The 27260-nt window shown below is 40.7% G+C and overlaps 1 protein-coding gene across 1 annotated transcript; it reads left to right on the top strand.

Moving 5' to 3' along the window:
- The first annotated feature begins 3229 nt into the window (after nt 1–3229).
- cds2 (CDP-diacylglycerol synthase 2) lies at nt 3230–26756 on the top strand. Its single transcript, NM_001126503.1, is given in 13 exon segments — nt 3230–3413; nt 9468–9679; nt 15179–15275; nt 15370–15467; nt 16493–16632; nt 19992–20050; nt 21384–21466; nt 22048–22135; nt 22894–22962; nt 23628–23780; nt 23898–24017; nt 25629–25732; nt 26492–26756. Coding segments are annotated over 13 exon segments (1410 nt in total). The 5' UTR covers nt 3230–3356; the 3' UTR covers nt 26622–26756.
- The last annotated feature ends 504 nt before the right edge of the window (nt 26757–27260 follow it).

Raw genomic sequence — 27260 nt, 5'->3', positions numbered from 1 at the left:
CCTCGCCCCAATGAGCTTTACCCTTGCCGCTGTGATCTGATTGTTTGGCCCGATATAACAGTCCGCTATCACCCACCTCATATCAGGCATATCGGGAAAAGCTCATTGAGTGACCTCGCTGAACAAACAATCTTTCAGTGTATGCAGCAAATCAAGAATTCTTGTTTATTTCTTTAAAACCCAATATACACCACACACTAACACTGGTTAAAATAATCCTTTGTGAGAGTGTATTTATAGAAACCCTCCAGCGAAGATGAGTCACTTGATTTTTCTTCAACGCTGACATTTGCTCTATTAGAGAGCATGCCATACAGGGATAACAAATTTGCAACTGCAGAATTCCCATTGTTGCTCCATCCTGGGATGTGCCCATATCATACAGATCTGTAACAGGTTGTACACCTCTAAATATTGTGGTTTAGGTGTGTCCAAGACTGGGCTGGCAATCTGTAGATACAGGCAAATGCCAGTGGGGCTGCTGTAAAATGTCACAGACCATTGACTCAGCCTGTGGGGGGCTGTTTGGGCCTTAGTACAGGTATAGGACCCATTATGTATGTATGTATGTATGTATAACTTTATTTATAAAGCGCCACAAGGGTACGCAGCGCTGTACAGTCTTACAGAATACAAAATTACACACAGGGAGGACAAGTGATATAATAAATAAATACAATAAATATATATATATATAAGTGCCATGTGGTATGAGACACAGTAGGAAGGAGGTCCCTGCCCCGTAGAGCTTACAATCTGAGTGGTTGGGTGACATACAGGCACAAACTGGAAGGTAAGAGTGCATCAGGTATGGGCATTTGCCCTTAAGCGCAGGACTGGGCAAAATAATGTCTTAGTGCTCCAGAAGGTAACAGGTGAGTTTTTTCTTAAAGAGAGTGGGTGAGTTTTCCCTACGGAGGGATTCAGGGATAGAGTTCCAGAGGTAAGGAGCAGCGAGATAGAAAGGTTTAAGACGAGAGAGCGCAGTGGGTGTGGATGGTGTAAAGAGACGGAGGCTCTGAGAGGAGCGGAGGAGACGACCAGGAACATGTAGGGAGACCAGTGAAGAAATGTAGTCAGGAGCAGAGGAGTGAAGGGCTTTGAATGTTAGCAGAAGGATTTTGTAAGCTATCCTTTGCTTGACAGGCAGCCATGCTAGTGAGCTTAATTGAGGGTGAGCTGGATCCCTCTTAGGAGAGAGCAGGAGGATCCTGGCAGCAGAGTTTAAGATTGCAGGGGAGAGAGGTGGGAGTCTGGGAGGCCGGTTAGTAGGAGATTGCAGTAGTCTAAGCGGGAAAGGATAAGGGCATAGATTAGTGTTTTAGCTGTTGCTTGTGAAAGAAAGGGGCGTATCTTGGCAATATTACGGAGGAAAAAGCGGCAGGTTTTGGCAGTGTTATTAATATGGTTAGAGAAGGAGAGGGACTGGTCAAAGATAACCCCAAGGCAGCGTGCAGAATTTACAGGGTTGATGGTCATGCCATCAATAGTAATGGTGAAAGGAGGAGGAGGGCCAGGTTTGGGCGGGAAGACCATGAGCTCTGTTTTAGCTAGGTTAAGTTTGAGCTGGCGTCGGTCCATCCAGGAGGAGATAGCCAGGAGGCAGTTACCAATCTGGGTTTGGACATCAGCAGTTAGTGCAGGGGTGTCTAAATATATCTGGATGTCATCTGCATATAGGTGGTATTTAAGGCCAAAAGAAGAAATAAGGTCTCCCAAAGAGAGAGTGTACAGGGAGAACAGCAGGGGACCAAGCACAGAGCCCTGAGGCACCCCCACACTGAGCGGAACCGGGGTAGAGGATTTGTTAGTAAGAGCGACAGAGAAGGAGCGGTTAGAGAGATAGGAAGAGAACCAGGATGCTGCTTGATCCCGGATACCCAGAGAATGGAGAATTTGCATAAGAATAGAATGGTCGACAGTATCAAAAGCAGAGGAAAGGTCTAGGAGAATGAGAACCGAGTAGCATCCTTTGGCCTTGGCAGTCTGGAGATCATTTGCCACTCTACATAAGGCCGTCTCAGTAGAGTGCGCAGGCCGAAAACCAGACTGCATAGGGTCCAGCAGATTCTCCAGAATGCTCGGGACCAAGGGTATTCTGGATAAGGGGTCTTTCCGTAATTTGGATCTCCATACCTTAAGTCTGCTAAAAAATCAATAAAACATTAATTAACCCCAATAGGATTGTTTTGCATCCAATAAGGATTATTTATATCTTAGTTGGGATCAATTACAAGGTACTGTTTTATTATTACAGAGAAAAGGGAATCATTTAACCATTAAATAAACCCAATAGGGCTGTTCTGCCCCCAATAAGGGGTAATTATATCTTAGTTGGGATCAAGTACAGGTACTGTTTTATTATTACAGAGAAAAGGGAATCATTTACCCATTAAATAAACCCAATAGGGCTGTTCTGCCCCCAATAAGGGGTAATTATATCTTAGTTGGGATCAATTACAAGGTACTGTTTTATTACTACAGAGAAAAAGAAAATCAGTTTTAAAATTCTGAATTATGTGATTAAAATAGAGTCTATGGGAGACGGGCTTTCTGTAATTCGGAGCTTTCTGGATAACGGGTTTCCGGATAAGGGGTCCGATACCTGTATAACAAATTCCAGGGCATATTTTTAATCCCAGTTCAGACCTGGCTGGAACCCCAATGTACTGTAGTTATGTAATTATGGGAAGTGCAGCCTCCAGTTTTTCTGCAGTTCTGTACTACAACTCCCAGCGTCCCCTCTTAAGACCCTTAAGCAGCTTGTTGGCAAACGAACTAATACCAGAGCCAGACAACCAGTTACTAGCTATTAGTAGGCCTTCCTGTTGTATATACTAGCCCAGCAATTGTGCAACACGTGTTTTATGCTTGTCATCACTGCTCACAATAAAAGCTTTCTGTGACACTGGGGAACCCATGACAAAGGCCCTCTCTGTCCGCGGCCGACCTTAGTGCAGTTAATACTAAGGACTAACACGTCATTTTGTGGCGTTTCTGGCCCTTTAATTTCCTCTGGAAACCGGTGACGTCACCGCAGTGCCCGCTGCCGAACAGCCGAGAGTTCCCCCGCTCCGTGGGATACGAGCACAGGGCAGGCTCTATGGCTCCTCCAATGGGAACACGGAGCTGCCAGGCCGAGCAGCCAATGGGAGAACAGCGTCGGACCAGCGCTTGCCGGAAGCGCTCGTTCTCGCTGCCTAGGGCGCGTTCGCGGAGCCGGAGAGGTGTTGGGGACGCGCGTTACAGAAGCCGAGAGACACCGTGCGCACCCCGAATTCTTGTTGCCCTGCAGCGGGCGGCTTATCGGCATTAGTTAGACCTCCTCACACTCGGTACCGGCAAACACCAACGGAATGACGGAGCTGAGGCAGAGAGTGGGCCGGGAGCAGCCGCAGGAGGGGGAGGATAAGGTAAACATGGACCAGGGGATGTGAGAGGGCGAATGAGCGAATCAGTAGGGAATATATATGTATTTATGTGCTGCTAGCGACACAGCCATAGCGGTGACAGCTTTATGGAGCTGAGTGTCAGGGTTTATCATGGAATAACTTATAAGCATCTCTCATACGTGCAAGTGTGGCTCTTCTACTCAGCAAAGGAAGGAAAGCTTTATTTATATACTCTATTTATAGTGCCCCCAATTAAAGGGGAAGTCAACCCTGACATTCACTTTATGTTATAGATTAGCCAAGAATTATTAACTTTTCTTATTATTATGATCCTCTCCTGTTCATTTCCAGAATGCCTGTTTGTTGGGGAGTCACTGACCCCAAAAATGTAATCTTTCTTTCTATAACGGCTGCCCTCCTGTTTATCTTCCACTCTAAAGTCCAAGCTATTGTGTGGTTGCTAGGATAAGTGGGACCATAGGAACCAGATAGCCATCATGGTAACCAGAACTGCAAAAAAAAAAAAAAAGATACATTTTACAATCTCCAGACCACAGCATTCTTTTCTGACTGTTCTGACTATGTATAATATGTAGCTGTGATACTGGCCACTTGCCTTCCCACTGGCTGACTTTATGTTTGTGCTCAGATGAGCATTCCCATATCTGCACCTTGTAACTCAACTATTAGATTTGGCCTTTTTTTGCATCAGGATACATATTTGAACGAATCCAAGTGCCTGGGCAAACCCAATCCTCAAAATCATGGGACTTTTTTTCACGCACTTCTATTTAATCCTTCCATTTCCTAATTTGCATTTGCAAATTAGGGTTTGGTTCAGTATTCAGCCAAATCATTTTACAAAGGGTTCAGCTGAACCCAAAAATAGTGGATTCGGTGCATCCCTACATTCTGCAGGAGCAAAACATATTAGTGAATAATGAAATACAGGTATTGGACCCCTTATCCGGAAACCCATTATCCAGAAAGTTCCAAATTACGGAAAGGCCATCTCCCATAGACTCCATTTTAATCAAATAATTCACAATTTTAAAAATGGTTTTGTTTTTCTCTGTAATAATAAAACAGTACCTTGTACTTGATCCCAGCTAAGGTATAATTTATCCTTATTGGAGCCAAAACAATCCTATTGGGTTTAATTAATGTTTAAATCATTTTTTTAGTATACTTAAGGTAGGAGATCCGAAGTACGGAAAGACCCCTTATCTGGAAAACCCCAGGTCCCAAGCATTCTGGATAAAGGGTCCCATACCTGTATATTAATTGCATCATGTATCAGTTGCAGGCAACTTTATTATTAACAGAACATATTTATTCCCTACACGTTTACTGTGACCTCAGCTGATACCCCCTAGCAGCATTGCTACTATACAGATTCATTATAATGTTATTATTACAGTGCAGATATTATATGTGGAAATCTTTCTTGCATAAGTATTCATAGGCAGTTGATATAAAGAAAACTAATGTTCTCATGAATTAACTCTTAACATAAGATTTCCCCTTTAATATTTCCAATGGGGTCAGGGCAATATTAAGTGCTAGTGCCCTATATAGAGCACAGTTTTCCTATCTGGTTTAACCCTTTCTAATGCTGGAGGTGCTGGCAATGAGAATCTGGGTCCCTTGTGAGTTGAATATTCATTAGGTAGTGATTTCTCGTTCTTTCCTAAAGTGTTTGAAAAATCGATGTCCTTTTCCCAAAGAAAATTGCTCTTTGTCTGACCCTCTTTTTTGCCTGTGGCGTAAACAAGCTTCAGTATAATACAGCATGGGAGATATGAGTTGCAACCCACCGTGACTTTTGAATGAATGACAGGGTTAGTTGTAAGCTACTCTCCATTTTTAATACTGTTAAGTATAGAGGTTGTCAGAGCAACTAAGTTCTTAATTAGTAAAACTCCATATATTGTTGGATCTGTCATCAGAATGGAAACATTACGCAGTGGCCATGGGAACTGATTTTGCAGTTGAGGTTTGTAAATAGACTGTGTCAGGGGGGAACGGCCTGTAAAAACGGCAGTCAGCATTAATTATCCTTGTTCTCATAGTGTTCTGCAGTGGCTATACCTGAAATTCACCTCTGCAGTGGTGAAGCCTTGGACATGTCGCCATTTATTAACTCTGTGCTGGTTATTTGGTATTTGGAGTATGTGTTATGTATGTGGCCTTAATCTCTCAGTATCTGTAAGCGGAGTGCAGAGCTCACAGATCAGCTGCTGTCGTTGTGATGGGATCCGTGTCAGCACAATTGGCAAGCGCTTGAAATGCAGACTTTTACCTTTGCCCAAACACAGGCTGAATGTCATCGATTCTAGGTATTTTATTTCTGTGCCAGTAAATGTCATTCATTCTAAATTAAACAGAACCCATTATGTATTCCCAATGAGTTCTTCTAGGTGGCTAATTACAAAATTGTTATTAATGTATTGTACATTCATGAAGTTAGGAAATTTAAAATAATCTGGAGACCATCTAAAGGAAAAATAAACCCCTTTATGTGAGTGTGGATTTTCTTTCAGTCCTGTTAAAGGGGTAGGTCACCTTTATGTTAACTTTTAGTATGTTATAGAATGCCCTGTTCCTGGCAACTTTTCAATTGGCATTATTTCTTTTAATCGTTTTTGAATTATTTGCTTTTCTCTACTGACTCTTTCCAGCTTGGGGGTCACTGACCCTGGCAGCAAAAAATAATTGCTCTTTCAGGCTACAATTTCATTATTATTGTTACTTTTTATTACTTATCTTTCTATTGGGACCCATTTCTATTCATATTCCACTTTCTCATTTAAACCACTGCCTGGTTGATAGGGTAATCTGGACCATAGCAACCATATAGCTGCTAAAATTCCAAACGGTAGAGCTGCTGAATATAGAGCTAAATAATTCAAAAGCCCCAAATAATAGAAAATGAAGACCAGTTGCAAATTGTTTTAGAATAGAACTCTTTATAACATACTAAAATGTTATTTAAGGACGAATAAGCCGTTTAAAGAGTGAGTGAACCTGTCCTAGCTCATTCTAATCCATTGACAAATAAATCGATTACTAACCTTTTTGTTTTTGATTGCTCAAAGGCCCAAATATCCTGGGTCCCATTCACAGTTTGTCTTTGTTGTAGTTTTTAGATTGCAGTTAAAGTTTGGGCACCCCTGGGCAAATTACATATTGGGTACATTTTGTAAGTGAAAAATAAGAAACAACAATCTGTTGCAAATGTAAATGCAGTTACATTGTATTCCCCTTAACATAGGAACTCTTTAATGGCATCAAATAACCATAAAAACACCAATTGCAAATTGTCTTATTATGAGTGTCTTTAATTGGTTTCAGTTTGTGGAATGAATTTCTGTTTTTGCCGTGTTTCCAACATAATACAGAAACATTTTAAATGTCCTGCTTTGATGCAATTCAATTAATGTGATTTCTTTCCTCTGTCCTTATCTCTCTGGATTAGTATAAAAATCCCATGACTGTAATGGCTCATACAGTGATTCACTGTGCTTTGGCCTCTTTTATTGGTAATCAGCATAACTGGGAAAGACTGCTTATATCTCCCGCGCTTCCCTGGAATCTGTGTGATTTGCCCCCTGTGTCGCTGCTGATATATAAATAAATATAGATCTGGAACTATGTTAGATCTGTGTGCCCCTTGTTAATTTGACCACATCTCTGCAGTTGGATTGCAAGAATTCTGATGGATTTTCAGCTCTCTAAAGTAAACTGATAAAAATGCCTGCGTGAGTGATGTGTTGCTGTGTGCCAGAACAGAAGGGCATGTGTACCCAGTGACAGGTCTCATTATCATTTCCTGGCATGGGACGAGAGCCCTGGGCATGGTGAGTGTGACATTGCTGGACACCGAGGCCACAGACATAAAAGCAGTAAAAGGGCTGCATACACAGCCAGTGGGGATTTAGCTATACAGTAATCCTGATATGGCAGTTGACCTGGAGATGCTCAGGGTCATTTTTGAGGGTAGCAGGGAGTTCAGCAGCCATTATAGCGATGTGGGTTTGATGTTAAGGGTATCTATATATCGTGAATAATGTACCACCCGCTATTATAAAATATATGGATATTCTGAGTCACAAAAGAGTTCCGTAACCATATGAATGCATAAGACCGAATGCCAAGTGCTTTAATACAGGTCATGAGACTCTTAGGTGACTTCTAAAATATCCTCATATTTTACAATTATTATTTATTAAAATACATATGCCCAGTGAATAGTCTTATTTTGTGTCATTTTCTTTAATGAGCTAGGGGGCGCAGTGGTACTGAGGTTTTGCCTTAATGCGGTGCTGTCCAGCTTTTGTGGCACGGAAGGCCAGCACAATACAGGGTCTTGGAGGTGTAAACAATATAGGGAATTACAGGTGTGAGCAATACAGGGGCATTACAGCCTGAATCTGAGCTATGAACAATGCAGGGGCCAGTTAATCTCAGTACTGATACCATTTAAAGCTTACAAAAATGTCACAGCAGGCAGACAGGTGGGGGGCCACACGGGGGGGAAGTCACAGGTTGCAAGTTGGACTACACTGTATTAAAGCCCCAGTTCTTATCTATCTCCAAGCCTTTCCTGTGTGCTGTTTTTGTGCAGACTGGGCAGGGAAATTCTATTCTCGCAGGAATTCTTCAAGATTTAAATTTGCTTTTTGTTTTGCTGTTTCTCATCTAAGGAAAGAACTGCAGAATTTCCCCCGGAACAAAAACATTTTCATTAGATGGGAAGTTATAATTATCTAGAAAGAGTCTCACTGGTCCTGTATTGGCATACTGCTAATAAGTTACCATGATGGCCCGGATAATTGGAAGCAGACAGGAAATGTTTTTTTTTTTTTATTCTATAAAGCAACATGTGTTTTAATAACCCCTTTTCGTGGCTTAGTGCGTGGCCAGCAGTCGATAAGACATTATCACTTTGCTAGAGCAGATGGTATAGCCTTTGGAGGATAATAGGTCTGATACAGGGGAATCAGCTGGAAGTGGTTACCAAGGTAACGTGGCCCAGCTACATTATTTGTTCCGGAAATCTATAATTCCCCCACCTGAGAATACAACCAATAGAATGCCATCGTATTTTTGCTCATGAATCAAGTAAATTAAACCTTATTTTTACTCTTAACTTAATGTTTTTTTCCAATAGAAATGTCTTGACCTACATTTTAAGTTGGAACATATCCTCCCCATTAAATCCTGCAAATGCCACCAACATACCGTGTTCCTTTCCATGTTTCCTTTCAACCGATATATTGCCAGAGAGGCTTTTTCAGTGATATATCTGCTTGCCTACTTGGCATAATATTTAAAGAGCAAAGTGGCAAATTGCCCTGTTAATTATTAACAAACAGATCACTGATTTCATTCTTTCATTTTTTATATATAATTGTATATTGGTAAAGAAGAGTTCCTGCCTGGAAAGCAACAGTCTAATTTAGTGTCTATTGAATGTTACAGAACAAATTATGAAAAGCCTGTGGATAAAGCAAGCTTGGGGGCACAGGCACACTTTCCTTCCTTACCATTAATGTATTATTCATTCGTCTTTGAGATAAATGTGGCCTTTCACTCGGGAGCAGACTTGCTTGCATTTCCTAATTATAGTTCCAACTGTATTGCTTCTTAATGACAGGGCTGTGAACCTTGCAGAGCTACAGGCTGCAGGGGTACCATTATCCTGCCAGAGATGCTTCATTGATGCAATATTGGGTTATTTGAGTTGCTACAGAACATTTTTTTTCAGAATAGTATATACTAGAGTTTCATTGGAATCAGTGGGAATTGCTTGATTTTAACTTGCTTATAAGATGTAAGCTCTACGGGGCAGGGACCTCCATCCTCTTGTGTCTTTGACTCTTAACTTATTGCAACTGTATCTTGTATTTATTTGTATGTATCGTTATACTTTGTATTTATTTTAATACCCCCTGTTTGTATTAATATATTCAGCGCTGCGAACATAAGTAGCGCTTTAGAAATGAAGATATACATACATACATACTTGCTGGATCCAAGGCCTCATTACCCTCTTTTGTCTTTGTGTTTTAGTTACCTTATGATCCCCAGGATCAAGATCAGGATCAGGATCAAGATCAGGATCAAGATCAGGAGCAGGGTGAGGCTGAATCTGAAGTCAAAACAGATGGAGAAACTGCATCGGACAGCGAAAGCAAAACTGACACTGGCGGGACACAACAAGGCACCCCTACAGATGATACACCAGAGGTTCTCAATAGAGCCCTGGCCAATCTTTCATCTAGGTATAACTTATTGCGCTATAACTTTACTGCTAAGCATGTCTGATCAACTTGTCATCCGTCTTTTAGCCAGTGGGATGGTATTTCGGGGACATTAGTTGCCCGCGACAAGGGAGACTTGTCGCAGGCGACTAGTCTCCCCGTCTGCCACAGCCCTAAAGGTCACCTGTTTTCAAAATAGGGATACTTTAAGATTGCAGTCATTTACAAATGCTAAATGGGCACCTATTGTAAAAATATATTTTCCCTACTGGATGTGGGGGCTTATAGAGCCTGCACTCCAGTTGGGGAAAACAGTATTTTTTTTAAAAGAATACGCTCCTCCAGGGCAGGCAGGGAGAAGGGAGTTCCTGGTGTGGGTGGCCATGTTGTGACACTAAGGAAAGTTTCACAGTTCTCATTATGTTGTTAAGTGCACATGTGTGATTGAACATGGCCGCCCACACCAGGAGCTTCCTCCCCTTACAAGTAGCTTAACGCTTACAGGGGGCATATAAAAGCAAATACAGCAAAAGAAAAACCACCTTTAGTCGGGAAACAAAATGTACATAAAATGTTCATAAATGTACATATAGCCAATTTATCTAGATGTATACCTTCCCAGCTCCATATTTTTGTTTATTGTTTGTAAAGTACAATGTAACTGATTTCACATTTATAACCATGTAAATTCATGGTTTCTAGTTGGCATAAAGAGGTTCACAGTAACACATATGAATTCAGCCCAGTAAAATATTTGATGAAAGCATTCTTAAAGGATAGCTGCAGGTATGGATTGAACAGAATTTTGATGATTTATTTTCATGGAGGACAGAATTTTCTTCCTATGCTCTTGCCGACAAGACCTAGCCTCAGCTTTCTCAATCAGTCTTCAGTGCTTTGGCTGCAGGCCAGTCCATTCAACTGACTGTCAGCCGGGTCAACTCATTGGTCTCCAGCTGGCACAGATTTTCATTGTCAGTTTTACTTGGCTGTTCCTCCTGGGATCTTTCAGCATAGCAGTGTGTCACAGTGAATGTTCAGTCATCACTTTCCACTAAATTCAGTCCACTTATAGAGGTACTGAGAAGTGTTCTTTGTTTGACCATAGTGGTGTCTGAAGCCCGTTTTTTTTTTTTTCTTTTAGGATTAGGTTTTTAAGGTTTATGACAGACATTTTTTGATCATCACACCCTATGCCTGCCTATGACAGCTGCTTCTTTTTAATTTGAACAATAAATATGCTGTCTATGGTAGATGCTTCTCGTTGGCAGGTATGACTTTGAACCATGCAAATAACCTGTCCTGAGAGACCCACCTACTGGCAGAAGCATCTACTATTGCTAATGCTATTCTTATTCAGGGGAAGAACCTGTCCTCTGGAACAGGAGTTGTAATCAAACAGCACAGTAATCATGCAAACACTTTGTATTTGTTTTCTCTGTAAAAAAGGAGCTTGGGAGGGGACATGATTATTATTTACAAGTACATTAAAGCGGGTTATAGACAGGGGATGTTCTTTTTTCCCATAAAAAGGATAAGCACACCAGAGGCCATGCCATTATATTAGAGGATCAGAACTTTCATTTGAAGCAGCGTAGGTGGTTTTCCACAGTGAGGGCAGTGAGGTTGGGGAATGCCCTTCCTAGTGATGTTGTAATGGCAGATTCTGTTAATGCCTATAAGTGGGGCCTGGATGAGTTCTTGAACTTGCATAATATCCAAGGCTATTGTGATACTAAAATCTACAGTTAGTATTGATGTTGGTATATATGGTTTATGTATGTGAGTGGATAGATAGGTCAGTGTGGGTCTATATGTGAGTGGATAGATAGGTCAGTGTGGGTCTGTATGTGAGTGGATAGATAGGTCAGTACGGGTCTGTATGTGAGTGGATAGATGGGTCTGTATGTGAGTGGATAGATAGGTCAGTGTGGGTCTGTATGGGAGTGGATGGATAGGTCAGTGTGGGTCTGTATGTGAGTGGATGGATAGGTCAGTGTGGGTCTGTATGGGAGTGGATGGATAGGTCAGTATGGGTCTGTATGGGAGTGGATAGATAGGTCAGTATGGGTCTGTATGGGAGTGGATAGATAGGTCAGTATGGGTCTGTATGGGAGTGGATAGATAGGTCAGTATGGGTCTGTATGGGAGTGGATAGATAGGTCAGTATGGGTCTGTATGGGAGTGGATAGATAGGTCAGTATGGGTCTGTATGGGAGTGGATAGATAGGTCAGTATGGGTCTGTATGGGAGTGGATAGATAGGTCAGTATGGGTCTGTAAGTGGAAATGTACTACATTTGAAGATTGTATCCTGATGATTGTAAGGGTCCCTTCCTTAGTTTTGCAAAGCTGCAGTTCAGTCACACTTTATGGCTCAATAGCCGTAAAGGTTTATAGCACTGTTTGTTGTCTGGAAAAATAAAATCTAAAAATTCTTATATAAAAAAACTATGGGGATAATAATATTCTCTTTTAAATAACAGCAGTATCAGCATATTAGTAGCACTGACTGTGTTAGCTGGTCATTTTTTTTTTTCAGCAGTAGAGGCAATTTTTTTACTTTCCTCTAGCCTTGCAAACTTGTATTGGTCTCTGCCAGATTGTTTTTTATGCCAGTTCTATGTATCTTTGTTACATTTTGTCCTACCTTGTGCTAGATATAATGGAAGATGAAGAAAATTCTGACAAATACTACATATGCTTCACTGTGATCATAGGCAGTGTCCCTGTTGCAGGGATTTCTTTCGCTTCTGTAAATGTAGTTTTTACCTTTGCAAGATCCTTGCCTCATAATTCAGGCATGAAAAATCAAGGCTTCTGTCACGGCTAAAGGCAGTTCCTTTTTAGGTCACTGCTAATTTTATGAATAGTCTGCTGTTTGTCACTGTCCGGGTCACCTGGATCTTTCTCATTTCTAACTGATCCAGTTCTTTAGATATGTATGCTTTAATCCCCCTCACCTTAGTTGTGGGGGCAGGGCCTTGTTGGCTGACTCTGGGCTGTTGGCATAGGCACCGTGTCCTAGACCTGTAGAACCGGTACTGGTACAGAGCAAGTGTAGGAGTGACGACAAATGCAAGTTTGTCTTTTGACAGTAAAAAGAACATTTCAATATAGCGCCTTAAAGATCATTGGAGGAGGAAACGGCGCTCATGGGGGTGCGGGCGCATCGCTCATGGGGGTGCGGGCGCATCGCTCATGGGGGTGAGGGCGCATCGCTCATGCGCGATGAGCGCATCGCTCATGGGGGTGAGGGCGCATCGCTCATGGGGGGGTGGGCGCATCGCTCATGGGAGTGCAGGTGTCCGTACAGGTGCAGCACTAATGGTGGCACAGGTATATATACAGTTCCTATTTGTTAAGGGCTGTAAATTCTAGTTGTTATTGCCGTGTACATTGCCTACATAGAGAGGAATACTAATAGGCAATTATAGAGAGACTGTGATGGTAGCAGATCACATTGCTGTACTAGGCTCCTGAGTTAGACAAGGAAATTGTTGTGACTCCTGCATTCCCTCCCTGCCATTCCTTATATACAAACAAGCCATAGGGGCTGATTTACTAACCCACGAATCCGACCCGAATTGGAAAAGTTCCGACTTGAAAACGAACATTTTGCGACTTTTTCGTATGTTTTGCGATTTTTTCGGATTCTGTACGAATTTTTCGTTACCAATACGATTTTTGCGTAAAAACGCGAGTTTTTCGTATCCATTACGAAAGTTGCGTAAAAAGTTGCGCATTTTTCGTAGCATACTTACGCGAAAAGTTGCGCATTTTTCGTAGCGTTAAAACTTAACGCTACGAAAAATGCGCAACTTTTCGCGTAAGTTTTAACGCTACGCAAAATGCGCAACTTTTTACGCAACTTTCGTAATGGCTAGGAAAACTCGCGTTTTTACGCAAAAATCGTATTGGATCCGAAAAATTCGTAAAGAATCCGAAAAAATCGCAAAGTACCGATCATTACGAAAAAAACGCAATCGGACTCCATTCGACCCGTTCGTGGGTAAGTAAATCAGCCCCATAGTCTGTTCCATGTGTAATTTCTCCATGCCTTTTATTGGTCTTGTATTTTTTCTGGTTTTAAGGAGCTTAAAATAGTCTAGTTGTGCTCTTATGGATGTGTGATCGTGCTGGAATCACACGCGGCTATTAATGCTGCAAGTTACCCAGTGGCTTCTACTAACAGTTGATTCAGACACAGACTTATTTGAGAGACACCCCATGCACGCCTCTCTTGGGGTGTTGCTTGAACGACGACAGTATTTCCTGTTTATACAAGGAGGAGGAGGAAATGGCCAGTAGTTAAGTGTCGCCTCATGCTAGAGACTGATTGTTGAATCCATGTACAGCTCCTTGTGTCCCAGCACAAATCACATAATTTCCCAGTGTTTCAACCTGATTCAGTGTATGTATCTACTGTAATACTCTAAATCACTGAGGCATAAAGGAGAAGGTTGTAGCTCACTCTGCTTAGCAGCTACTGCAACTATAGCAACACTACATTGTGGGTAGGGATGCACCAAATCTACTTTTTTGGGATTCGGCCAAATCCTGCACCAAAAATTGGCCGAATTGAGTCACGTGATTTTAAGGATTCAGTTTGGCCAGGTACTTGGACTCGGCCGGATATAAATCCTGCTGAAAAAGACAGAATCCTGGCCGAATCCTGAACTGAATCTTGGATTTTGTGCATCCCTAATTTGTGAGTAAAATGCACACATTTTTGTACTTTGCACTTGCCTTGTAAATGCACTTTATAGTATCTGCACCACAAGTCCTTAACTTTTTTATTGAAGGAGAAGGAAAGGTAAAAACTAAGTAAGCTTTGTCAGAAAGGTCTATGTAAATTACAGCCATAAGCACTTACAGAAAGGCTGCACTGAGTCTTCTCCTCTTAAAAGAAACACAGGATTTCTTTTTTTGTAAACATGATGTTCCAGTGTCTGACTTCCTCTGTCAGAAACATCCTTAATTCCCTTGGCCAGAGTCTGTGCAGTTCTCTTCTCTCTCCCCTCTCCTGCTCCCCCCTCACACAAGAATAAGAACTCCCTCCCCCCTCCCATAGGAATGTGTGATCTCAGCTATAATGGCTAGAGCTGCAGGAAGGAAGCTACTTAAAATGGCAGCTGCTATCTTAAGCAAACGGAAAAAGCTTCTAAAGCTGTTTACTCAGGTATGGTAATGGTTCCTGCAGAATAAATATATTGTTCTTGGTGGCACTAATGTGGCAAATCTATTAGCAGTAAAAAAGCAAAATGACTTTCCTTCTCCTTTAAATGAACCCAAATTCATTCTTGACTTGTCTATTCAAGAAGAAAATTGAGACCATTCTAAACAGCATGGGGACCCAATTAGTGCCACCACCCATAGGTTGAGTCCCTGCGGGCGGGGTAGGGTCAGGTGGGGGGGTCGAGTTTTACACTGTAGTTAGCCATACATTCAATAAGGATACATTTTGTTAACACAAAGTGACGCGTCCCCCCCCCCCCCCATATTTCTCTTTTCCCCTCAGGTGGAAGAACTGGTGGGTGAGAGGCATCCTCACATTGGCTATGATTAGCTTTTTCTTTATCATCATCTACTTGGGACCTATAGTGCTCATGATGATTGTAAGTTTGAATACAGGGAGTGGGTGTGGTACAGGGTTTTCCACTACTCTGTGGGATTAGGTTCCCTAACAGGGTTTCCCTTTCGTTTCTGCAGGTGATGTGCGTGCAGATCAAGTGTTTCCAGGAGATCATCATGATCGGTTACAATGTCTACCATTCCTATGATTTGCCCTGGTTCCGCACTCTCAGCTGGTAGGTAATGGGTTGGGTATGAATGTTAAATTGAATGTTTCTTTTTTAAAGGGATGGTTGACTTTCAGGTTAACTTGTAGTATGTTATATGTTCTCTTCTGACTCTTTCAAGCCACTGACCTCGGCAGTGAGGCTACAGTGTTATTGTTGTTACTTTTTTTAATTACCTTTCTATTTAGGCCCTCCTCCATTCATATTTCTGTTTCTTTGAAACCACTGCTTGGTTGCTATGTTAAATTGGATCCTAGTAATGGATAACTTCTGAAATTTCAAATTGAAGAGCTGCTGAACAAAAAGCTACATAAATAAAAAAAAAACAACCCAAAAACCTGCAAATAATAAAAAATGAGGACCAATTGCATATTGTCTCAAAATAGCACTTTCTATATCATACTTCATATAAAGGTGAACAACCCCTTTAATTCTATATTCTCTAGTACACTTTTTTCCATAGCATTATTAATAATATTTATTATCCCCTTTCTGTCACGGCCTATATTTCATGTATCCTAAAACTAGCCTGCTCAACTTATAATGCCGCGGGGGTATAACTTATCAGCTTTGGCAAGGATTGTATTGGGTCACGGATATCTAGGTGAATATCCTGCAGCATAACTGGTCTGATAGCACACTTAAGGTGCCCATACTCAGGCCAATTTGGCAGCTCATCTGCCCAAATGGGCCTACCTGTCCGTTATCTTGCCTAAAATTGGCCAAGTATTGATCAGGCAGGTTTGATTTTCCTGTTGTATTGTGGACTGCAGGGTCATTAATCTTGTCCTTGCTCTGATGGCTCCTGTTCCTGTATTTGTAATCCGATCGGGCCAAACATTCAGGTTACTCCAGTATCAGCCACTTTAGGTGAGCATATCGTTGAAAAGATCTGCTTGTTTGGCGACCTCACCAAATGAGCAAATCTTACCATATATAGCCAGCTTCAGTCTGTGTTATGCTTTTTATGGTTTATTGTGCAACTGCATTTATTCTTTTACATTCTATGTATTTTTTTTCCTTTTTTACCTTAGGTATTTTCTGCTGTGTGTCAATTATTTCTTCTATGGAGAGACTGTAACAGACTATTTTTTTACTCTGGTCCAGAGGGAGGAACCTCTAAGAATTCTCAGCAAATATCATCGTTTTATTTCTTTTGCCCTATATTTGACAGGTAAAAATCTTTCCCATGTGCTCTTCCCTCATTTACCTATCTCTAGTGATTATAAGTTGCACATCTGTACTGCATTTATCTCTTTGTGTCTTTGTTGGCAGTGATTTTATATGTTATTCTAAAATCTTGAAAGAGGTCCTCCACCCAATAACTGCTTTTTTGTATCATGAAAGAGAAAGTAATTCTATGCAACTTTCCAATATTATGTTCATTAAAAAAACTGTAAGTTAACTGTAAATGTAATAGCAATTAAAAACAGTATCTGCCTGGCTATTTATAGTCTGTAGCTCCTGATGCAATGTAGCATCAGCCAGCTGATTAGCAGACCTGGAAGGGAACTGACTTCTGCTTCATAGTTTTAGGCAAAACGGGATAAACAAACACTGTTCATTTAAGTTTTTTTATTGTATGTGGAACGATGCTTAGAATTATATTTTCTATTCTCTTTCATCCTGCAAAATGTGATTTTTATTTATTGATTTATTTATTTTAATTGGATGGCGTTTCCCTTTAAGAGGTGATTCATTTGTTTGTATGTACAAGCATCAATTTTCATAGGAACTATTATTTTGCAACTATTACTTTTATGCAATGCTGCTTGTTTGTTGTACAAACTGCATGTTTGCAGGAGTACATGGGTCAGTATACAAGAAGGGAATCTCTTTTCAGACCTTTTTTTATTAAAGTGAAAATTACACATTCTATAACTGGAAGATTTCCCTTCCTGGCACTCAAACCAGGCCAACTTACCCTGTGAGTGAAGAGCTGGGTTTGCCAATTACACTGGCTGGTGGTTTACTGCTAACATTTGTACTCCAGCCAATGGTAGGTAACCCCCAGCCCTGCATAACCTGGGGAACCTTCTCTCCCTCAGTCACCTGTGTCATATTAAGTTATGAGGCCATATGCTGAGTGCTTTTAAAAAGAACATGAACTCTGGGGTGTTACACAAATTCAGATGCTGGAGGTCATTTGGAGTGGAAGCTTATCACGGGTTCTGTGTGATTCTGAGTCAGAATAATCGGACAAAGGATTTTGTGAGGGTTTTTATACCTACTTATGAACACACATTATACCAAGCCTCTGCAGAAGGGAGTATAGGGAGTTAACTATAGGGGTACAGCAAAGCCTTTGGAATGGGAGTTTCAGGGGGCTGTGCTTGCAGCTGGGCTCTACAACAGTAAAACAACAACACAGTCTATAGTAACTGATAAGACCTGCTCTGGAGATGTAACCAGGAATGCAGGAGTATCTTGAGACTGCCCATGACCACTGAAGGGGTGCACAAATCTGCAGATTAACCCATGCTGTACAGATTCAACCATTACAGGGGTGACATTAATAGCCTTATAAAATACAGTAGGGTGTACATTATCTTGTATAATTTACACGTTTTAATTAAACAGTCCTTTACCTAAAACAGTACTTGTACATCTACAATAAGAAATATCAGTCCCCTGCATCTCTACACAGCAGATGTCTCTGAGTATTGCTGGTTATATTAAAGGAGAAAGAAAGGTAAAAGCTAAGAAAGATTTATCAGAAAAGTCCGTGTAAATACAGCCATAAGCACTCACAGAAACACTGCACTGACTTTTCTGTTAAAAGATTTCTTGTGTCTGTAATTCATGTGCCAGAGACACGCAACTCTCTCCTCTCTCCCCTCTCCTGCTCCCCCCCTCCCTCAATGCTAAGAACTCACTGAGCCAATCAGCAGGAAGCTGACTCATAGGGGCACATTTACTAAGACACGAATTCGATCCGAATTGGAAAAATTCCGATTGGAAAACGAACATTTTGCGACTTTTTCGTATTTTTTGCGATTTGTTTCGGCGCCTTTACGACTTTTCGGAAATTGTCGCGACTTTTTCGTTACCAATACGATTTGCGCGAAAAACGCGAGTTTTTCGTAGCCATTACGATGCGCTCGTATCTTGTCGCTATTTTTTCGTATTGAGCGCTCGTAAGCGGCGGGCGAAACTTTCAGACTTAGCATGATTTTGGAAGCCTCCCATAGGACTCAATGGCACCCTGCAGCTCCAACCTGGCCCAAGAAAAGTCACCATACTGAAGCTTGAATGAATCCGAATCTTTCGTACTCGGCGCGAAGGCTACAAAAAATCGCGACTTTTCGCGGAAGTAGTAACGCTACGAAAAAATCAGCAAATTTTGCATAACATTCGGAATGGCAACGAAAAAGTCGCGACAATTTTCCGAAAAATCGCCAAATACCGATCATTACGAAAAAAACGCAATCGGACGCATTTGGCCCGTTCGTGGGTAAGTAAATGTGCCCCATAGTCTAACTAACTGAGCATGTAAACTTGGTCTCGGTGCAGGAGCGAGGCATTATGGGAACTTTCTTCCTGTTTCTTCCTGTTTGGCTTCTGATCATTTGAACAGGAGGAATATGGGGAGACTTAAGGGCACTATTGAGACAACTGAAGGTATGCTTGCAGCTTGAGATTAACTCTTTATTAGCCTTTCCTTCTCCTTTAATTTTTGTAACATCTACAATTTAATGCCACGTCTCCAGTAATCATCTCGCTTTGTCACAAGCAGAAGTCCAAGTGACAGCATACAATATGTAGATAAAAATGCCTTTATTTAGTAGATGAGGGCCCAAAAAGTTAAAGATTTCATAAGAAAAGGTGTGTGACTCCATTCTGGGGGGGAACATCTCTGCCACATCTCACGACCCAGCCTGCCCATGCCAGAGGAGGAAGCTTCTGGGGCTTTGCCAACATTAAAGGAAAGTGCAAGTGCAGCTCATGGTTGTAGGTGTCTGCAAATGACTCACGGCTAGGAGTGTGTGTAAAAAATAGAACTGTCACCTGACAGAATGTAGCAGGCAGGAAAATAATTAATTCTCCAAGAAATAAATAATTTTTTGGCTAATGGTTTTCTTATGGGGTAGATTCACCAAAGAAAGTGAGAGGCCCAGGTGCTCAATCCTCAAAGTCTTCAGTATAAAGGAGAATGTACAAACCAAATGACCTCAAAAATGATTATGACTAAGTGCCCCCTTTTGGCACAAAACGCATCAGGCTGTCCATGTTTCAGATTTTTTGTTTTGGTAATTATGGAGCCCATTTGTAAAGCTCTTTGGGTCAGCATGGGGTTTATATCATCTGGGCAACAACGGGTCTCTTATCAACACCATATAGAAACATTTGGAGATCTCTGGGCACAGCATTACCTCAGTGGGCCCTTAGGAAGCTTAGTAGCGCACCTATACAGCTACAGGTCGGAGCACTGCTTTCTAGTGTGTCACCAATGACAAGTTTTCCCAGTATAACTGCTATCATATGACTTTACATATCTGCTGTTTTGTAAGGGTATTCATGTTTATTTTGCAGGTTTCTGCATGTTTGTTTTAAGCCTGGTGAAGAAGCATTACCGCCTACAGTTTTACATGGTATGTTTTTTTTTAATCTATATATTATCTGTTTTCTTGGAATTTGCAGATTTATTTTTTCCTCTCTACAAGGTGGTTCCCAACGATAGGAGAGTTTTAGTTAATGCTTGGATTCCTATTCTGGAATGTGCTTAGCATATTACTCTGTGATCTTTGCTGCCCAGGTGTTGCCAGTAAACATGTGGAGCAGCATAGAATAGAATATACAGGTATGGGATCCCTTATCCAGAAACCCATTACCCAGAAAGTTCCGAATTACGGAAAGGCAATATGCCATAGACTCCATTACAAGCAAATAATTCTAATTTTTAAAAATTATTTCCTTTTTCTTTGTAATTAGAAATCAGTACCTTGTACTTGGTCCCAACTAAGATATAATTAATCTATATTGGAAGCTAAACCATCCTATTGGGTTTATTCAATATTTAAATGATTTTTTAGTAGACTTAAAAAATTACGGAAAGATCAGTTGTCCGGAAAACCCTAAGACCTGAGCATTCTGGGTAAGAGGTCTCATACATGTACTGGGTCAGAACTCTTGTAATTTTTATGCCAGTTCTGCAGATCCAATGGGGAGCGGCACTTACAGGATTTTTTTTGCATGGATATAATATGTTTGGCCACTATGCTGCAGTTTAGCAGCAGCAGACACATACATTTGGAGTAGTAGCTTTAACCTTTCTGAATCCAGTGCCTTTTGATCCACAAGTTGACCACAAGTTGCTAGTAAAGATGTATTTATTAACATTGGAGGCAAAGATCACCTGCAATGTTGCACATAGCAACACTTTTATTGTTCTGCTTGTTCAGGAAAAGCACACAAAGCATTGGCTGCTTGGCCCTTTTGACCGTACTGTCTGAACTTCTGGGTATGTTTAGCCATCTCGGGTGTGTTCTGACAATCGACTATCCTGTTGTGTTTCAGACGATCTGTCAAATCCAAAACCTTCGCTTAACAGTGCACTTTGGTGAAGGGAATAAAGAGGCGCATCAGATACCCCTTCATAATGTTAGGGCAGTGTTGGCCTTATCAGAAAGAGCAATAGCATTTAGCCATTCCCGCTCTTCCATATTGTATCTGTCTATTTATTCTGCAGGCTGAGTGACTGGATAACTTTAGGGTTCAGCTACTGTATGGCTACTTTTACCCTAGCAGTGAATGCATTCTGGAAGAAGAATTCCAGCTGGCTTAAATGAAGACTGGTTGAAAAAGTGCTATGAACAGACTAATCTAAAAACCTGCTAAATGTTCATTTAAAGGCAAACTTCCCCCATTTTTTTTTATATCCATCTCTTTATCTGAAAGCTTTCATATTTTGTTCTGTTCTTCTAGTTTGGCTGGACACATGTCACTCTTCTCATCGTTGTTACTCAGTCGCACCTCATCATCCACAACTTATTTGAGGGAATGATTTGGTAAGTACATAGTCCTGGTATGATGTGCAGATTCACTGCAGAGCTCGCCTATGCTGATTAAGAATGAAATGATTATTATTTTGAGAGAAAGTGCTCATCAAATTATTAATGTAAAACATAATATTGCGACATTGGTGAGAACAAAAGACAGTGCAAGCGTAAGCTATTCACCCCATTTGAACAAGTCTGCACAGAGAATCACCTTCAATTTAAAAGGTTTTTATGGGTTTTATGTCACTAAAACATCTCAAGTAAATGGCTGTGCATTATTGCAGCCATTGTGTGACCAGCTATCCATTATCACTAACTATCCACTGCACTTGTTGGTAACCACATGATGTAATATATTTTCCTTTTTACGTCAAAGGAAGGCACTTGTTAGGGGGTCCTGTGCTGGCAGAGAATCTGCTATATGGTGTTAACCAGGGCTATGCCTCTATCAACACTCACCTGGCAAGAAAATCTGGGTGTTGCATTTCCATTCCTGCCTATTATGTATCATGATTATCTTATCTGTCATAAATATGGTTGGATCAAAACATTGCATGGCTGTTTTCTGAGCCCATTTTTAATTCTTGTAGGTTTATTGTTCCAATATCCTGTGTGATCTGTAATGACATCATGGCCTACATGTTTGGGTTCTTTTTTGGTCGGACGCCTCTTATCAAGGTTAGTTCACTGCGGTTTTACTCCCAGTTTTAGATTATAATCAGATCATTCAGATTGGCAACCCCGTCCACAATGTTAAATTTGGGACTAAGATGTTGAGACCAATTAGAAATCTGAGATCCACTAGGATTATAAATATAGACCCTTAAATATTGTCTATAGTGCTCCAAGCTAATACTTGTAGTACAGGCATGGGATGTGTTATGCAGAATGTTCGAGGGGTTTTCCGGATGAGAGATCTTTCTGTATTTTGGATCTCCATACCTTAAATTTGCAAAAAATCATTTAAACATGAATTAAACCTAATAGGATTGTTTTGTCTTCAATAAGGATTAATTATATGTTGTTATCTATACAAGGTACTGTTTTATTATTACAAAGAAAAAGGAAATCACTTTTAAAAATATAAATTATTTAGTTATAATGGAGTCTATAGGAGATGGTCTTCCAGTAATTCGGAGCTTTCTGGATAACGGATCCCACACCTCTAATTCTAGAGTAGAGAAAAAAAATCACCATTGCTCATAGAGAAATGTATTTATTTATTTATTTTTGCCCTGCATATAGGCAGGGGCAGAAAGAAAGACTGAAATCCACTGAGTAACATTACCAAGGGGAGACAATCTCCTAATTCTGTTCTGTGTAAAACCTCTCTTGGTCTTCTAGTCAAAGTAAAACTTTGCTGGACATAAATATTTGGACAATATATTCTTGCCTCCCACTTTCTACTTACTGCAGTTACCTTTTAATTCCTACAGCTGTCACCCAAGAAGACATGGGAAGGTTTTATTGGAGGCTTCTTTTCCACTGTTGTCTTTGGATTGTTGGTAAGTGTGCAATTCCTAGGATTTCCTAGGAAATGTAAGGCTGGACAAAAGCAGTAAGATCTCTGTCCTTATGTAATAGTAGTTTGACTAGGACTTGCACTCCCCTTGAATACTCCTTAAAGGAACAGTAATGTCAAAAAATGAAAGTATTTTAAAGTAATTAAAATATAATGTATTGTTGCCCTGCACTGATAAAACTGGTGTGTTTTTGCCTCAAAAAGACTACTATAGTTTATATAAATAAGCTGCTGTGTAGCCATGAGGGCAGCCATTCAAGCTGGAAAAAAGGAGAAAAAGTGCAGGTTACACAGCAGCTGACAGATACACTCCATAGAATATAATGGGGCTTTATCTGTTATCTGCTGTGTACACTGTGCCTTTTCTTCTTTGAATGGCTGCCCCTATGGCACAGGACAACAGCTTTGTTTATATAAACTATAGTAGTCTTTCTGAGGCAAACACATACTTTAATTGCTTTTACACACTATCCTTTCTTGGTGGTTACCGTAACTTTCAATAGTGGTCAGTGAAATCTGCTTGATCACGGGGAACAGGATTAATGAAAGTATGAGTGAAAAGCATGAGTAGTTATTTACTAAACTGCAAACACTGCTCAGTTCCCTTGTGGGTGCAAGATGTGTTCATCTCTTGTTTTTCTTTTCCAGCTTTCTTACGTCATGGCTGGCTACAGCTACTTTGTGTGTCCAGTGGAGTTTAACAATGAAACAAACAGATTCACAGTCGACTGTGAACCCTCAGAGCTGTTCCAACTCCAGGAGTATCACATACCTGCAATGTTCCACTCTGTCATTAGCTGGGTAGGTGCTTCAGAAACTAAATGGCCTTCCTTTCACCTTGCTCGGTATGCCAGTTGTGTGTGCATAGGATATGTTGTATCTGCAAAATGTCTTACTAATGGCTTTTTTCTCCTGCAGAAAACAGTCTGGATGTACCCTTTCCAGATACACAGCATTGCGCTCTCTACCTTTGCCTCACTCATTGGGCCGTTTGGTGGGTTCTTTGCCAGTGGATTCAAGAGAGCTTTTAAGATTAAAGTAAGGCATTTTACTTCTGTGAAAGCACAGTCTATGTGTAAACACAAAGCAAATTCACTAAATATAGTGTGAATCACCTTATATATTGCACCTTAGTTATTTTTAGTACTCTTCTTTAATGTCAGTAGTCTGTACTCATTGACAACTTCTGTAGGTCATAAAATAGGTCCCCTAACTCCTAAATGCTCCACCTCACACCCCCTTATTATACCATTGCTTGTAGATAGTTGTAGCTTGTAAGCTGTCTTCTCTATTGCTATGTATATAACCTTAGAGATACTGGCATCTCTTGGAAAAGAGATGCCTGGATTTGTAAACCAGTGGTGGCTGTTGGATGACCACCTTCATGCAGAAAGATCATGTTGCTTAAGTTGCTGTATAGATTGGTTAAAGAGTTAATCTTGTGGTTGTCATTCTTCCCTCAATGTGGAAGTGGCTCAATACTTTGCACAAAAGTAAATGGATGGTTCTCTTTCACATGTCTTTTCAGTGCCTGGTGGAACTTAGGGCTCCAAAAAGAGCTGCTTTTCAATTAACTTAATATTATTGCCATAATTATTATTACACATGGAGTGAAATGCCCCTCTTTCAAAGGAGTATCACCTTGTATTGATGACTTACTCCACAGTTTATCATAAATGGGGGAGAAGCCAGATAGAGGGATGGCTTGGGGACATTAAAGAGATACTGACACCAGAAATTAAACCTTTTTTACATCTGTCATAATATGTTCTCTGCATGCTATTTGTAATTTTGCTTTAGAAGATTTTGCCCAATGCTTTTACCTTTCCTACCTGATTTGTGCAGCAGGAGTCCTTAAGCATTAGAAGCTAGAACTGACAGGTTGAGAAGGGACAATCAGGTTGGCAAAACAGTCAGGTTTGGGAACTTCAAGAAAAATTACATATAGGTAACTTTTTATGTACTTTAATATTTTGAAGAGTAGTTTTTTTAAGTGTCAGTATTACCTTAAGTGGTGTATGGTTACATCAGAGATGTAGAGAAAAAAGCTGGTAGGCATCCTCAACTGTATATTATTTAGCACTAAGATGAAGCACTATGCGGTTTTAGTAGGAGTAAGAACTCTAGAAGCAGCTGCACATTTAAAAGAGACAAATAAGATAAACAAAAATGTAATAATACAAGCTAATAGTAGCTAAAAAAAAAAAAAAAAAGGACCCTTTATTGGAGCTCCCTATAGCTCATCTCAGGTCCCTGTCGTGTTTCAAATGAGGGGTGGGTGTGTCCTAACTGTCTCTGCCAGAAGCACAGTAGGAAGGGGATAGCCAATCACAGCCCTGCAGTCACACAAGCAAAGACAGGCTTCAGTTTCCTATTGGGTCAGCCTAGCTCCTGATTGGTTCCTATCCTACAGTGCAGTGTGCTCAGTGCTGATGGCCCCCCTGCACAGGCTGGGAAAGGAGGCAGCAGGAAGTGGAACAGATGGGCAGGACTAGTAGGGGTTTTGGAGAAATTTTTAATAATTCTTTCCAAAACAATACTTTTTAAAGCGCATTCCTTCAGTATTTAGACGAGTACTATTCTTTGGCACATTTTTGTTTTCACACAGTATTTCCACTTTAATGCTAACAAATTAATTCTTTATCTTAGGACTTTGCCAACACCATCCCAGGTCATGGAGGTATAATGGACAGATTTGACTGCCAGTATCTGATGGCTACATTTGTAAACGTGTACATTGCAAGCTTTATCAGGTAAGCAGTCTGTTCTTGTACCACAGTTCTGTACCTTTAAGCAAGAGTTATGTGTTAATGACTCCCAGACCATCAAACCACAATGGGAAATGGAAACCTGTATTTGATGACAGTGACAGTGAAACAATGTAAGAGTTAGTAGTAGTTTTGCCATTAAAATTAAATCTGCTGGTTTATTTGTTGCAGCCATTGTGCTCCAGGATAGCTTAACAACCCTTAGGGTGAAGACACACAGAGCTTCTTGTCACTAAAATAGACAATGCTGATAACTGTCTCTACATGTGTTTTTTCAGAGGCAATTCTCAGTATTATTTATGGCAGGGTATTTTCTGTCATTTAGTAGCCGCTTAAGTAGCTGCTACTAGTAGCTCAGTGTGTCTTTGCCCTTAGGCAAATGGCCAATGGCATTACAATAGCGGTGAAAAGGCGGACTAGCAAGCCTCCCATGTGTGTGGACAAGAATAAATGAGATTCTGGCTGACAGCAGAGCAAACGTTGTCCGTGCCATTAACCTTAGTCCTTTATTTTTATAAACCAATAAAATACACACCCTATTGATTTCAAGCTAGGGCAGTCTTGCCTTTGGAATTGTATAATTGAGTTTGTACCTATTATTTAGCCAGAGGGGTTGGGAAGCCCAAGTCTTGGCCTCATTTGTTTTCATATTTGAATACTGGTCTACCAGTTTTTTCTGTTAAAGTGTAAATTAAGCTAAGGGAACTGCCAGCATTGCTTACAGCTTGTTTTTCTCCTTTGCAGAGGCCCCAATCCAAGTAAACTAATCCAGCAGTTCCTAACTCTGCGCCCTGACCAACAAATCCACATCTTCAACACACTGAAGTCCCACTTAACGGAAAATGGAATCTTGGCAAATGACAATGGAGTATAAGCCACTGGGTTCCACCAGAGACCTGCCAACTGGCAAAACTGGCATTGCTGTACAATGATGCTGTATTTTTGCTCCTTCTCAGAGAAGACTTATTAACCCTTTTGCGGCTGGAGAGGGTTGGACAAAAAAAAAAAACAAAAAACAACTCAACAACAACAAAACAGATACTTTCCCCGTGTAAATATTTGTTCTGTGTCCTTCTTCTTGTCCCCCCCCCCCCCCCCCCCCCCTTTTATTTTCTGTCCCATGTCTACATGTTTTTAGTTTCTCACCAGCCTAACAGTTCTGGCCTGTTGGGTATCCTTCATATAGAGACTTTGGCTTGTTCTCTGAATGTGTCTCAGATGCAGAGAATAGTCCGTGGCATTTTATTTAATACCGCTTCTGTTGGCACTATTTTTACAGCACAGGAAAGGTTCAAGCTAAATATATATAATATAGAAGGAGAGAGAGGATTGTTTGTTGCACTAAGACGGTTTAACTAGATCAACTAGGGCACTCACCTAAAGTATTTCCATAGCTATAGCCCATCCTTTATTTTTTCTGCACCAGCCTAAGGCAGAACTGGCAAAGGTATATTCCTGCTTGATATTAATAGCAGTACCTGTGCTTATTATAGCACTCCTTAGCCATCATAGC

The sequence above is a fragment of the Xenopus tropicalis genome, chromosome 3 (assembly GCF_000004195.4).
Source record: "Xenopus tropicalis strain Nigerian chromosome 3, UCB_Xtro_10.0, whole genome shotgun sequence".
NCBI classification, from domain to species: domain Eukaryota; kingdom Metazoa; phylum Chordata; class Amphibia; order Anura; family Pipidae; genus Xenopus; species Xenopus tropicalis.
The sequence above is the reverse complement of the archived record's forward strand: the minus strand, read 5'-3'. Positions and strand labels throughout refer to the sequence as shown.